Raw genomic sequence first — 14,302 nt, 5'->3', positions numbered from 1 at the left:
TCCTCATAGTGTGGGAAGATCTGCACTGGTTAGAAAGGCTGAGAGGATAACTATAAGCTAATTTTAATAGCTTTTGGTCAATGGCAAAAATTGGAAGCATAGAGCCAGCAATAAATCTTATTTTGCAATAAACAATTTTATCACTTTCAGGATTGCATAAATATTTAATTGTAATCCTCTTGCACACACATTCTGGTGGCTTAACAGAAGATGAATAAGAATATAATCATCCATGGATACTTCTCCCAAATGAGCCTAATGCAAACAACTAAAGAATCATCCTTCTCTCCTTGCCCAGTGAGTACAATATAAAGTACACTTTAATCAGTATTCTATTATTATTAATAACTCTTAGGGTTTCATTATAAAACACAAGAAAGAAAAACGTGGATGCTGAGATTCTACAGTACTGTTAAGAAGGAAAAGGGTAGGGATTGAATAAAGAATTCTGAAACTAAAAATCAGAATTTTATGAAGCAGAAGACAGTATCAGAAGGATCCAGGTCCTTAAACAGGTTTTGCATAGCAAGGTTCAGCGGAAATGAAGTAGCCCTGTTATCTCCATAACACAGTGGGAAATCGGGACAAAAAGTCCAGCCGCCACCTATTTCTCACAAAAAGTGTCTAAGCCATTCGTTCTCAATTTCATCTATGAAAGCCCAGCACATACATTTTGAACAACCAGCCATCAAAGTATGAAAAGCTGCTCTTCATCCAGCCCCATCAAGATGGAATTGCTCTCCGGGCCCATCATTCTATTTTCTGCATTGACCGAAGGAAGATCAACACACGTTTGCAAGAGTAACTTTAAACAACGGGCAGGAGAGCAATCTAGAAAACACAGAAGACCGTCTCTTTTTTTAAAGATTCTATTTGAACTCAAGGTAGTTAACATATATTGCATTATTAGTTTCAGGGGTAGAATTTAGATTCATCACCTGCGTACAACACCCAGCGCTCATCACAACACATGCCCTTCTTTAATGCCCATTTCCCAGTACGCTCTCCCCTCCAGCAACCCTCGGTTTGTTCCCTGTAGTTTAAATTCTCTTATGGTTTGCCTCCCTCTCTGTTTTTAATCTTATTTTTCCTTCCCTTCCCCTATGATCATCTGTTTGGTTTCTTAAGTTGCACATAGGAGTGAAATCATACGGTGTTTGTCTCTTTCTTTCTGACTTATTTCACTCAGCATACTAGCCTCTGGTCCCATCCATATCACTGCAAATGGCAAGAGTCCATCCTTTCCGATGGCTAATCTTCATTCCAATTAGTGTGTGTGTACAAATACATTGATATGGATACATACATGCATATACCCTACACATAGAAGAGCTTCTAATAAAACCATGATAGAAGTAGATTACTCCAAAGGAGTAGATTACTATCACTGGCCTTGTAAACACCATGAAGGTGATTTTAACAGTGTTGTCACTAGTCCTGAAAGTAGTGCTCGGTAATGAAAGAAAACAACATGTAAGAGTAGATTTTGGATGGTCTCATAACTTGCTTCTTCAATAGCTGTTATATTTTCACTGATTCATGAACTGAATTTCCAGTTTTCCTAACACATCTTAGATTTATAAACTCTGAAGCAAATAGATAAAAATGTATGCATTATTTTTTTAAATTTGTATATGAATCAAACACATATTCGGCACTATCCGTGACTGTCCGCGAATACTTAAAGGACTTCTGGTTGTGACATTCATAATCTCCCGATACAGGCCCTTATGGTTGTTGTGGATATAACCCTAATATTTTATTTTTATTTTTTTAAAGATTATTTATTTATTTATTTATTTATTTATTTATTCATGAGAGACAAAAAGAGAGAGAGAGAGAGAGAGAGGCAGAGACACAGGCAGAGGGAAAAGCAGGCTCCATGCATGCAGGAAGCCTGACGTGGGACTCGATCCTGGGTCTCTAGGATCAGGCGCTGGGCTGAAGGCGGCACTAAACCGCTGACCCACTGGGGCTGCCCAAACCCTAATATTTTAAATGAAATAACTATTTTATTACTTAACAAAGTTTGTGAACTAAGTTATAATAATGTGCCCTTGTTAAAGATTTTTTAAGTGATTGGATCCTTAATTGAATAGCCCATAACAGAAAATTTTAAAATATGTTATGCAGGCTAAAAAAAAGTTAATGGTATTAATAATGCAACAAATTGACATATGTTATCCATATTGAATTTTCTAGGAAAATGGTCAACATTAATAAATCAGGGCAGTAACTGCCCAGGGCAACGATGATGATGATGATGATGAACAAAGTTTCCAAATAATTTTCATGTGTTTTGAATATTTTCAAAGAAAATACACAAATTCATGATTCAGTGACATACCTTTTTATAGCTTAAAATTGTGCTCAGAGCATATTAATAGCTTTAAATATATTCAAATCCAGTGGTTATTATACTTTCTATTGCAAATCTTCTAAATTTTCAGTTTCTCTCACATATTAAGCTAACAAACGCCTTCAAGTAAGAGTTCTACTTTCTTTAGCTGCCAATTCCACTCTTTCTCAATCCTTGCTCTACTCAGGTTCTAACAGGAGTCATGACCATAAGCTCTCCCACAGAAGTCCATCCTCTAGTTTACACTTTTCCTACCCTCATTCTCCTACTTTTAAACTTTAAATGGATTTTCATAGTAAACTTAGTAATGAACAATAAATAAATTTAAAAAATTAAATTTAAAAAATAAATTTATTTTTAAATAAATAAAAATACATAGTAAACTTAATCTTCTAATATTTCCCATATAATGTCCTCTATAATCTTCCTAAGCCTCATTAATTCTTTTCTTCCCAATGCTTCCATAATATTTTATTCATAGCACTTATATGCTGAATATAATTAATTATCTACTGTGTATCATCCCTGCTAGCTTGTGAATTCACTGAAGACAAGGAATGCATCATGTTCATTTTATTTCACGCAATCTAGTAATGATTTATCAAAACAAAAACCAAAATCAAGCATGAACATCCATCAACAACAAAAATCTAGGCATTTTCACCACTAATTTCAAAGTTTGAGTCATAACACAATGACATTTGCAAGCAGTTGATTGGTTCCTTATAAATAATGACAATCAGAATACATATGTGCAGAAGCAGTGCCATTTCCTATAGAAGCACATACCATAAAAAATGAAGAACTCATGTACATAAAATCATAAAGTTTGACTTAGAGACCTGAATAAATGGAGAGAAGTAGCAAATCTTAATATTGAAAGCTTACATTTGAAAGATGTATATTCTTTAAAAATTGATTTGTAAATCCAATGCATATCCACTGTAGTCATAACTACAGCAGGATTTTTAAATCGTAAATGTCAAAATGATTCTAAAATTTATATTGAAATGAAGATATGTAAGATTTTGAACAAGAACAAGAGAAAACTTTTGCAACCGCAAGCTAAATAAACTAATTAGAACAATATGATAGAAGCTCAGAAACTCAGAAGAGAAAAACCAATAAACAGAATCAAATCAATTTCCTAAACTTTGCATGAAGATAAAGATATCATTTGAAATATATGAATAAGGAACCCCTTTTAAATAAGATGTAAATAATTAGTTAAAAATGCATTGTGTGAGGGGCACCTGGGTGGCTCAGTCAGTTGAGCATCTGACTCTTGATTTCAGCTCCAGTCATGATCTCAGGGTCCTGGGGCTGAGTCCTACTAGTCCTGCCCTCAGTCCTGCCACTGAGTCCTGCCTTCCTGCTCAGGGGAGTCTGCTTCTCTCTCTCCCTCTATGTTTGCTCTTTCTCTCTTTCTCACTCTCTCACTCTCATTCAAGCAAAATAAAAAAACAAATCTTTAAAAATAAATAAATAAAATTTGAAAATAAAAAAATGCAACATTACTGCTGGGAATTTACCCCAAAGATACAGATGGAGTAAAACACCGGGACACCTGCACCCCGATGTTTCTAGCAGCAATGTCCATAATAGCCAAACTGTGGAAGGAGCCTCAGTGTCCATCGAAAGATGATGGATAGAGAAGATGTGGTTTATGTATACAATGGAATATTCCTCAGCCATTAGAAACGACAAATACCCACCATTTGCTTCAACGTGAATGAAACTGGAGGGTATTATGCTGAGTGAAATAAGTCAATCGGAGAAGGACAAACATATGGTCTCATTCATTTGGGGAATATAAAAATTAGTGAAAGGGGATAAAGGGAAAGGAGAGAAAATGAGTGAAAATATCAGTGAGGGAGACAAACCATGAGAGACACCTAACTCTGGGAAATGAACTAGGGGTGGTGGAGGGGGAGGTGGGCAGGGGGTTGGAGTGGCTGGGTGACGGACACTGAAGGGGGCAGTTGGCGGGATGAGCACTGGTGTTATGCTATATGTTGGCAAATTGAACTCCAATGAAAAAAAATTTTAAATTTTAAAAAATAACATTTTCAAAATCTTCAGATAGAGAAGTCCTTCTAAGTGAGATAGAATCAGAGAACAAGGAAGTTATAAAAGGAAAAACTAGACATATAAATTGAATGATGAAATGCATCACAAAGGAAAAAAATTGACGTAGTGTAAGAGAAAATTCTGTTAAAAGTGTGCTACAAAATGAATTAATATCCCAATATGTCCAAAATATACAGGAAAACATAGTAGGAAAAATATTTTGCCAATTTTCTGTTAGATTTTTAATCTTTCTTTTTTTTAATCAGTTAATACTTCACAAAAGAAAAAATACAAATAGCAAATGTGTATGAAAAGATGAACAAGCAAATTGAACTAGTACTGTAGCAACTTATAAATGCTATTGGACTGTCAAAAGATGTATATGACTCATCATCATGGAGGGTTTTGAGGGGATGGACACTTTCATACATGGTTATGGGGGGCTAAAATGGTAAAGTTTTTGGAATACAATTTGTAATCTTTATCAAAAAATTTTATACTTTGTGAACCCAAAATTCCACTTGCAGGTATCTATCCTATAAAAATGCACGTATATACATCAAAAGACTATTCAAGGCTACTCATGGGAGTCTTAATTGTAATAGTGGACGATTAGAAACAATGGAATAAAGCTCCCCAGACTAACTTGTAGAAATCAGTCAAGAACAGAATGCAGTTCTGTTCATATATATATATGTGTGTATGTATACACACTATAGGGAAGTATGTATATAAATATATAAATATAAATATATAAAACTATATGGAAATGTAAAGAAAAAATGGCTGGATTTATGCACACCAAATAATAATTTTATCTGTGAAGAGAATATACATGATGAGAAAGTATGAAAGAGATTAAAAGAAATCTTTTACATTGTTTTGCTCTTTTTTTAATCTTATACAATGAGAATGCACGCATGTGGTTTTTATGTATTTAAAAACAACTATAAAAAGAGTACCTAAGAATATGTTGACTTAATTGCACAAAAGAATAGTAGACATGAAAGCTTATAGTTTGAATAATTAATAATTACTTATCAATGCATGCAACAGATATATATACCAGCACAGTCTTGTGCTAAAGACTAAGTTAGGCAGTAGTAACAAAAGGATGAGACAAAGCCCTAAACATCATCAGGGGCTTGGAAAGGGACTGAGCTGCTATAATACAGATCCACAGGATGTTACCTATTCTTACTAGAGAAGACAGATTTTAGGCACCGGAGTGCATGTGAATTTTTTTTTTTTTTTTTGTGGCTACTAATATTCCCAACAGGTAAGAGGGGTTGGGAGTGGGAAGAAATTTCACATAATGGGCAAAGCCACTCTGACCTGAGGTCATGGGCTCTGCTGGGCCATGTTTGCTGTTGAATCTCACCCCTGCCCCTCACTTTAAAGCTGTGCAACCTTTAGCTAAATGACTTAGCTCCTCTTAACCTCTATGTCTCAGCTATAACATGACTAGAGTAACCACCTCCATTCCAAGGGTTTACTGAGAAAACTGCACAAGGCCATTCATAAAAGCCTCAGCATAGTACCTGTAACATATGTTTTAATAAATATTTGGTTTTCTTCCTCTTGTCATCTTTAAAGAAGCCCAAAAGAGTATGCCATGCTTCAGAAACTGAAAGAAGGTTGATACAGATTGGTAGCAAAACTATGAAGCATTTACTAGGAAACCATGACCTATGAGAACCGTCAACGCCAAGGAAGTGCTGGGCATTTGGCTGTCTAAATCTGATTCTGTGTTCATTCACTTGCATACTAATCGGACAATTATCTCATTATCAGTAAAACAAATTTTAATATACATTCAGTGAGATTTGCATATTTTCCTGGTGAGTTTGTACAAATGACAACGAAATTGTTTACTTCAAACACTGAAGGCTTCCAAAACTGAAATCGAAAGCAGTGTTCTATCTTAGTCAACTAGGCATTTAATTAAAAAAAAAAATTCATCCACCAGAATTAAATAAAGTATTCCATTGAAAAGTAATTTAATGCAGATAAATCAAAGACCCCCTTCCTTTCAATTTTCATCTGCCCTCTGACTTTAGGACATTACTACTCATATGCTTTCTTACCATCATTGCAAACCCATAAGAATTCACATGAATATATATATATTTTTTTATTTATTTTTACTATTGCTGATACATATATTATTTATTATATATATTATAATATTATATATATGATATATATAACTATAGAGCCAGGCAATATGGAAAGACTGAAGGGATTTTAAACAGTAGTTCACATGAATATATATACAATAAATATATGATATTTATATGTATGTATTATATATCAGCAGTAATAGGATCTATTATAACAAAAGAGTTAATAGCATTGGGCTCTTTTTTTTCAATATTTAAGAGATTTATTAAAGCATCTTATCACAAAGATGGAAATACATACAAATTAGAATCATGCAAGCGTCATTTTCCACAGTCAAGTTAAAATGTTATATATTTTTCCTGTTTTCACAGCTGAAAACTTCAGATCTTATACCTGACTCACTCACCCTGAATATTTAATTCATTCTTCCTGAAAGTATCCAGGGTATCAAATAACCAAAATGCAAACTATTACATAAAGAAAGTGCAAAATTAAAAAAGAAAATGTGTAGAGAATACCCCCTCCCCCCTTAAAGGCAAACAATGGCACTTTGCTTTTGCTTAACCTAGATTGTCTCCAGAAACTATTAAAATGTAATAGACTTAACAACCAAAACAAAAAACAAAAAAACAAAAACAAAAAACCCCAAACCTGACTTCCTGACCCTGACTTTGAATAGATGTCCAAAAAGCTTGTTAGTCTTTAAAAATAAATGCTTAAACAAAGGAAAATGTATTTTATATCAAACAAGTTTGAAGAGCCCTGTATTGCAGCATTCTGTAAAATAAACAAGACAAAAAGCTGGTATAGGGTTTATTGACAAAGTCTGTAGCCAGACTACCTGGACCAAAGCTCTGCTCCCGTCAATGACTAGCTGCAATCGTATCCTTAGGTAAGATACTTATCTGTGACCTCCCTGAGCCTGTTTTCTTACCTGTAAAATGGGAATAATAATAATAATACCTATCTGTACGCCTTATAAGGTTGTCGTGAGAATTAAACAAATCACGACGGGATCCCTGGGTGGCGCAGTGGTTTGGCGCCTGCCTTTGGCCCAGGGCACGATCCTGGAGACCCAGGATCGAGTCCCACGTCGGGCTCCTGGTGCATGGAGCCTGCTTCTCCCTCTGCCTATGTCTTTTCCCCTCCCTCTCTCTCTCTCTCTCTCTCTCTCTCTGTGACTATTATAAATAAATAAATAAATAAAAATAAACAAATCACGACATGTACAACAGAACAGTGTCTGCACCCTCATGAGTATTTAAGTAACTGGTCATATGCGGTTTCTTCTATTTCCCAAACCTTTCTTCGTGGTGTTCTCAACATAATTCTCTCCTTTTTTCCTGCTTCTCTTTCAATCCAATGTTACATTAAGTATACTGTCTTATTGGCGTTCTGTACTTTTTAAACTTCTATGTCAAAATAATCTTCCTCTCCTATGGAATTCTCAGTCTTTATGTCTTACTGTAGGGTCAAAGCTACATCTTTATCATTACCTTGGACATTGCTATCTTGGTGAGCCTTCCTCCAGCACTATTATTTCTAAATCTTTGCCCAATACTATCAGATTATTAAAATTAAAACTGCATTTGGATGTGAAACAATTCAAAATGCTAAAAGTACTGAGTATATTATACTGTTTAATCACAACATTGAGTAAATACCTTGGGTTTACAATCAACATTATTTTAAAGAAATAATTGTTTAGTGACTATTCAAAGGAATAACTCATTTTAACATTAGAAGTCTAATGATGAAAATAATGTAAATATTACTCTAGCAAATACAACTAAAAGCTTCTGCTATAAGATTGATACACATTTTGTCCAGAACAGCTTTACTCTGTGGAATATTTATTTCTGTCTTGCAGCACAGGCTTCTCATAATGAATCACATTCAAAAAACATTAAAAAAAGATATACGAGTATACGTTAGGAAAAAAATTGCTGTTGCTTGAAGGTATTTTCCATCAAAAATTAAATATGGCACAATGGTCATTTTGTAGAGTTCATTAATGAAATTGGGAAGGGATTATTAATCTCCAGTGTTAAATTGAACTTACAGTCAAAATTGATCAAGCTTCTCCTGACTCAGAAATACCCTATGGCTACTATCGATCAAGAGTTTGGGACACTGATTATAATTCATATCCAAATACAAAAAAAAGTGAAATAGAAATTATTTTTAAAAGCATTCTTATTCAAAACATACGGTATTTAGCTTAATAGAGGAAGCCTTATAGACATCAGTTATCTTGTGAAGATCCACTGGAAAACATACCTGGCTAGGCTGAAGGCATCATCGATCAAACCCGCTCTGTTACTGACAGAGAGAACCTATGAGATCAACAAGGAAAAAAGAAAAAAAGGAATCCTTTAGGATTAAAATGGCAGGTGTTCACATATCGAAACAGATCTTCGATGAGTAAATTCAGTTTACCTGATGGTTCCTGATTAATTGATCAATTAATAATCTCCAATTCCTTAAATCGTAGTTGACTCTAAAATAGCCAGTTTGATTGATGTTCCCCAGCAACCAGCTTCCTTTGTCCAAAGTTATCCTGTGGTGTTCTGAAAACAGCATTTTGGGGGGTAAAACAGATTTTAAGATTTATGCGTTAAAATGATATGAAGTATATTTTCTAAAGAACAGATACTACAGTACCAATAATTAAAAGAGAACTAACTCCATCACAAATACCTAATTGAAATCTAGTCTTTCATCAATTCACCATTATATCTAGAACTCACTAGAAAACCTTTAGTTGGTGACTCATTGTTACCTCGATTAATTGTTTTCTTACAATTAACATTTTTTGTTCTTGATTAAAAACCCCATTACCCATACACAACGTTCTTCTCAAGATGAATGTCACCAAGAAATCTCCTGTATTCTTGTGGCTTCTAGCTAGATTGTACTTGATTGAGTATGGGGCTAGAATACAAGAAAAGGTTTTAGGTGCACATTCTACTTATTTTATTCAGTAAGAAAGTGATTAAAACAATAAGGCTCATTTATTTTAAAGTCACTATTGTTTCTTGCCTTTTCTCTTGTGCTTTTTGGGAAGTACTAATAAATAACAGACTTTCCAGCATCATCAATAATGTTGGAAAAAGGAAACTCATTTGTTTAAGATTCTAATATTTCTACATATAATTAGAACGAAGATAATAAATTCTGTTTATTGGAATCGTTTTGGAAAATGGTAACTTGATTATATTCCCCAGCTAATTCAATTAAAGGAAGCCAGTAAAAGCAATCTTATAACATATATTTAACTCCTTCAAATGTGGTACAGAGAACTCCATTCACCTTAATGTCGGCCTCTGTTGACTTTACAGAACCACAGCTTACAATTCTAATTATTCTGTGGATGTCCTCAGGACGCATGGTTCATTGGAGTTACAAAATGTATTAAGTTTATTTAAAATTCATATTTTACATACACACATACCCCAGTCTACCTTATTTCCACAATGACACGAAACCAGAAAATACATCACAGAACCCATCTGCGTCAGTTCTGAGTGAGATGCACACTCTCCAATTCTCACTTTATTATCAAGGTTTCTGCACATGAGGCTACGAGACAGGTTTTCTTTTTGAAACACTGCATCTCAAGTCTCAAGTGGAAGCCACACACAGGAAGGGGGCGTGACCATAAAAGTCATTGGGTGAACATTAATGACTATTAATTGCTCAGGTCTGGAATGGGGTGGGCTCCTTAATCTCATGCATGTTACATTTTGCCAAATTTTCATAAATGTACAGTAAAACCAAAAATGTATGCTGAAAAATGTAATCTTTATTTTTTTTGAAAAATGTAATGTTTAATGTTCCCAACAGCACATCAGCCTTTGGTCTCTTTTATAAATAGTATCTATTGGAACAGATAAAGAAATGAGCTCAGGGATACCTGGGGGGCTAAGCCAGTAAAGTGTCTGCCTTCGGCTCAGGTCGTGATCCGGGGTCCTGGGATTGAGCCCCACATCGGGCTCCCTGCTCAGCATGGGCCTACTTCTCTCTCTCTCCCTCTGCCTGCCACTCCCCTGCTTGTGCTCTCTCTCTCTCCACCCCCTCTCTCTCTGTCAAATAAATAAATATGAAAAAAAAAAAGAAATGAGGCTCAGACAGGTTAATCAAATTGTCCAAGAAATCTGGAAATGATCTGTCTCCGGTCTCCTGACTCCAGTGTCCTTTTTATTGTATTTTACTCTATTGGTACAAGACGGGATAGCACTTTTATTGTGAAACAGTAGTTATTTCTCACATTTTTATATTGATTTGAAAAGGAGGGACATAGCACTGGAAATAAGAATTAGAACGGGAGCAAGACAGTTAGATTTTTGTTCCAGTTCTCCTATACTTAAATGTTTGAACTTAGGCCACTCATTTGACCCAAGGGTCAAGCAATAGCATTTAAGGTCTTCCAATTCTGTGACTCAATGGAAGAAGAAACTGTTTTCCTCAGTTTGAAATTTTACCCAGCTTCATCTATGCTACTTTAAAAAATAAATATACCAGATACTGCTCTAGAACACTAAGTTTCTCAACATTCTGGTGCTTTGTTTTTGTATGTTTTTCAAAATTTTAATGCAATTATCAGCACAATTGCTTTGAAGCATTGGAATGCCCCCCCCTTTTTGTAGATATACAAACAAAATCAACAAAAATATGACATTTTATTTTTTTAAAAGATTTATTTACTTATTTATTCATGATAGAGAGAGAGAGAGAGAGAGGCAGAGACACAGGCAGAGGGAGAAGCAGGCTCCATGCCGGGACCCCAATGCGGAACTTCATCCCGGGACCCTGGGGTCACGCCCTGGGCCAAAGGCAGGTGCCAAACCACTGAGCCACCCAGGGATCCTCAAAAATATGACATTTTAAAAAACTAAAGCTTATGAAGAGGGATTTTAATGAATCATGTCCAAATTCAGTGGAAAAAAATTAAGATTAAAATATTGAGGATACTGTTTCTCTTGAGTAATCCTAACTCTATCTTGAATACTAAGATTTTTATAACAACACGTATTTAAATTGTGATTAAATTCACTTGGGTTAGGCGCTCACTTTGGCAATACGTATACTCAGTTCGCTTGGGTTCAGAATAAATTTGATCACTTTTATCTAAAAAGTGGTTATTTTTTTGAAGAAATTACATTAATTAAGAATCGAGTTTAATATATGAATACACGACTTAGGTTTTTACAATTCTGAAATAGTCAATGGAATCCTATGATATTAAATATAATTTTTAAAGTTATTTCTTGTTCATATTTTAGGGAGCTGGCACATTTTAACCTCACGTGATACACTTGGCTCTAACTGGGTGTTGGGCGTTAAGGAGGGCACTTACTGTGATGAGCACTAGGTGTTATATGTAAGTGATAAATCGCTAAATTCTACTCCTGAAACTAATATTACACCATATGTTAACTAATTGGAATTCAAATAAAAACTTGAAACTATAAAAAATTAAAAACTTGTTGAATTCAACTTACAGGTAGAAGAGAGACAGATTAAAATAGGAAAACAATTCCTATACCTTCTCTGTCATCTGATAAGAATAAAAAAGGCAGGCATCTATTGTTTTTAAGTATGTTATTATTTAATTGATAACTAAAACCTGAAGGCTATTACTGTTCATGAATATTTTTATGCCTTTGATATAAATGAAATCTTTGGAGAAATGATTCCCTGAAAGATTTTGTAATAGATTTTTAAATGTCTTTTTCATTCTAGTTAATTATATCTTTAAAATGTTCTTCAAATTAACTAACGGCAAGCAATGAATTTTAAAGAGATCTTTTCCAATGGCCTAATGAGGGATGGTATGTGATGAGTACCAAAATAAAAAGTATGGAAGTTATATCTTGAATGTTAGTTTAAAAAAATATTTAGAATGTATCCAAAATGGCACAAAATTTAGATTATATTAAGGCACAGACTAGTTGGAATTTTATAATATTTTGCTTTTATATTCTATACTTCGAGAATAAAAAAAGGCAGATTAAGTCTTCCTACTTGGTATTGGCTGGTTGCAGAAAAGTCAGAATTTAAAACAAAAAGTCAACCAAACTAACAAGGGTGGCAATGTAAAAAGAACTCAGCTATAATAACACATATTGGTTTTCTCACTGGACTTGTGTGAGGATCAAATTAGAAAAGGCTCTATGGAACCCTAAGGAACCATGTGTGGGTTACAATGGCAACGAGTTGAGTAATTGACACATTGGCAAAGCAATCTACCAAAGCTTTAAAATCTTGTGTGTGTGTGTGTGTGTGTGTGTGTGTGTGTGTGTGTATTTGTGGTTTAGAGGGAATAAGTTTAGAAAAGAAAACCAAGTCCCTAAGACAATTTGGGCAAGTTATTTCTCAAGCCTTAACTTCCTCATTTGTAAAATATGGATAAAAATAATTCATTCTAAAGGCTTGCGAGTCTTATATAAACCACTGCTTGGTGCAAGGCCTGTATCATCACACTATTTTTAATGTTTACTTGTAATTTCAGCATCAATTTCCTTTATTTTGAATCTTTTCCTTCCTGACGTTTGGCATTAAATTCATTGCTTTCCTTTACACATTAATTAATAGTCAACACACGGGCTGCTATATTTTGTAAACATCTGCATTCTCAGTATTTCAGTAGTAAAAACAAAAGAGATAAATCCTTTTACCTGCTTTCAGTAATTTAAAAATCGGTTAAAAACTATTTTAGGGTAAAATGAACTATGCCTTAACTTGGAATTAATTAGATATTTATCTAAAGGGTTTAAAAATTGAAGTGTCAAGAGTAAATGATGATTCAAATCAACTTTATACCTTATATTATTCACCACGACTGTGCCTTAATACCTGGTAAGATCAAATCTATATTCATGACAATGAAAAATTATAAAGACATTGATCTTATTGTTATAACTAAAAGGTAGACTTTTGAAATACAAGGTTGATAAGAATTGACCAGAATATTTTCTTAATGTTTTTATGGAAAATAATTATTACTGATATTAGTTAACTATATTTTTATTATTTATTTATTTTTAGAGAGGAGGGAGGGGCAGAGGGAGAAAATCTCTAGCAGACTCCCTGCTGAGCTCAGAGTCCAACACGGGGCTCAATCTCACGACCCTGAGATCATGACCTGAGCTGAAACCAAGAGTCAAACGCTTAACCAACCGAACCACCCAGGTGTCTCTAGTTAACTGTATTTTGAAAAAAGAGAGAGAGAAGTAATAACACATAAAAGAAGACAAGAGTTAACAGTCTTTTAACCCCTTTGTCTGTATCCTGTGTCAGTTTTTTACTTGCCATCAGAATGAAGGACTTTAAGACAAAACTAAAGACAGAATGAGATTGAACAGGGAAAACAGAATGGTTGCCTTTCTTTTAGGTCTCTCTTGGAAGCTTCTTCCAGGAAGCTTCTTCCAGATTTATGTATTTATGAAGTTTTCAAGAAACATTTACTTGGTATGGGAATTCCCCACAAAAGCATCAACACTTCAACTGGGACAATGTTTCATCAACCAGAAAACTCTGCTCTGATTTAATGGAAACTGGGACACTGTAGGTTGCAAGACTTTGGGGTGAGGAAGTGTGCCATCAATATCATAGTCAATGGAAATATCATTTCCCAGAGCTACGCACTGCACATACGATGTAGTATGTAGGACATGTGTATTAATACAGGTGACATTTTAGGAAAATGTATGCTTTGAACTATCACATCATTATTATTCCTGATTA

At 34.4% G+C, this 14,302-nt stretch overlaps 1 protein-coding gene across 2 annotated transcripts in view; it reads right to left on the bottom strand.

Annotated features, from left to right (window-relative positions):
* Positions 1-14,302, bottom strand: part of TRHDE (thyrotropin releasing hormone degrading enzyme) — a 372,106-nt gene that overhangs the window by 69,856 nt on the left and 287,948 nt on the right. For both annotated transcript variants that reach the window (XM_026001636.2, XM_072742405.1), the window contains 2 exons: positions 8,993-9,123; positions 8,834-8,889 (listed from right to left, as the gene is read on the bottom strand). In XM_026001636.2, the coding sequence (XP_025857421.2) occupies positions 8,834-8,889; positions 8,993-9,123 (187 nt within the window). The remainder of the gene's footprint in view (positions 1-8,833; positions 8,890-8,992; positions 9,124-14,302) is intronic.

Source organism: Vulpes vulpes, chromosome 16 (genome assembly GCF_048418805.1).
Source record: "Vulpes vulpes isolate BD-2025 chromosome 16, VulVul3, whole genome shotgun sequence".
Classification (NCBI taxonomy): Eukaryota; Metazoa; Chordata; class Mammalia; order Carnivora; family Canidae; genus Vulpes; species Vulpes vulpes.
The sequence above is the reverse complement of the archived record's forward strand: the minus strand, read 5'-3'. Positions and strand labels throughout refer to the sequence as shown.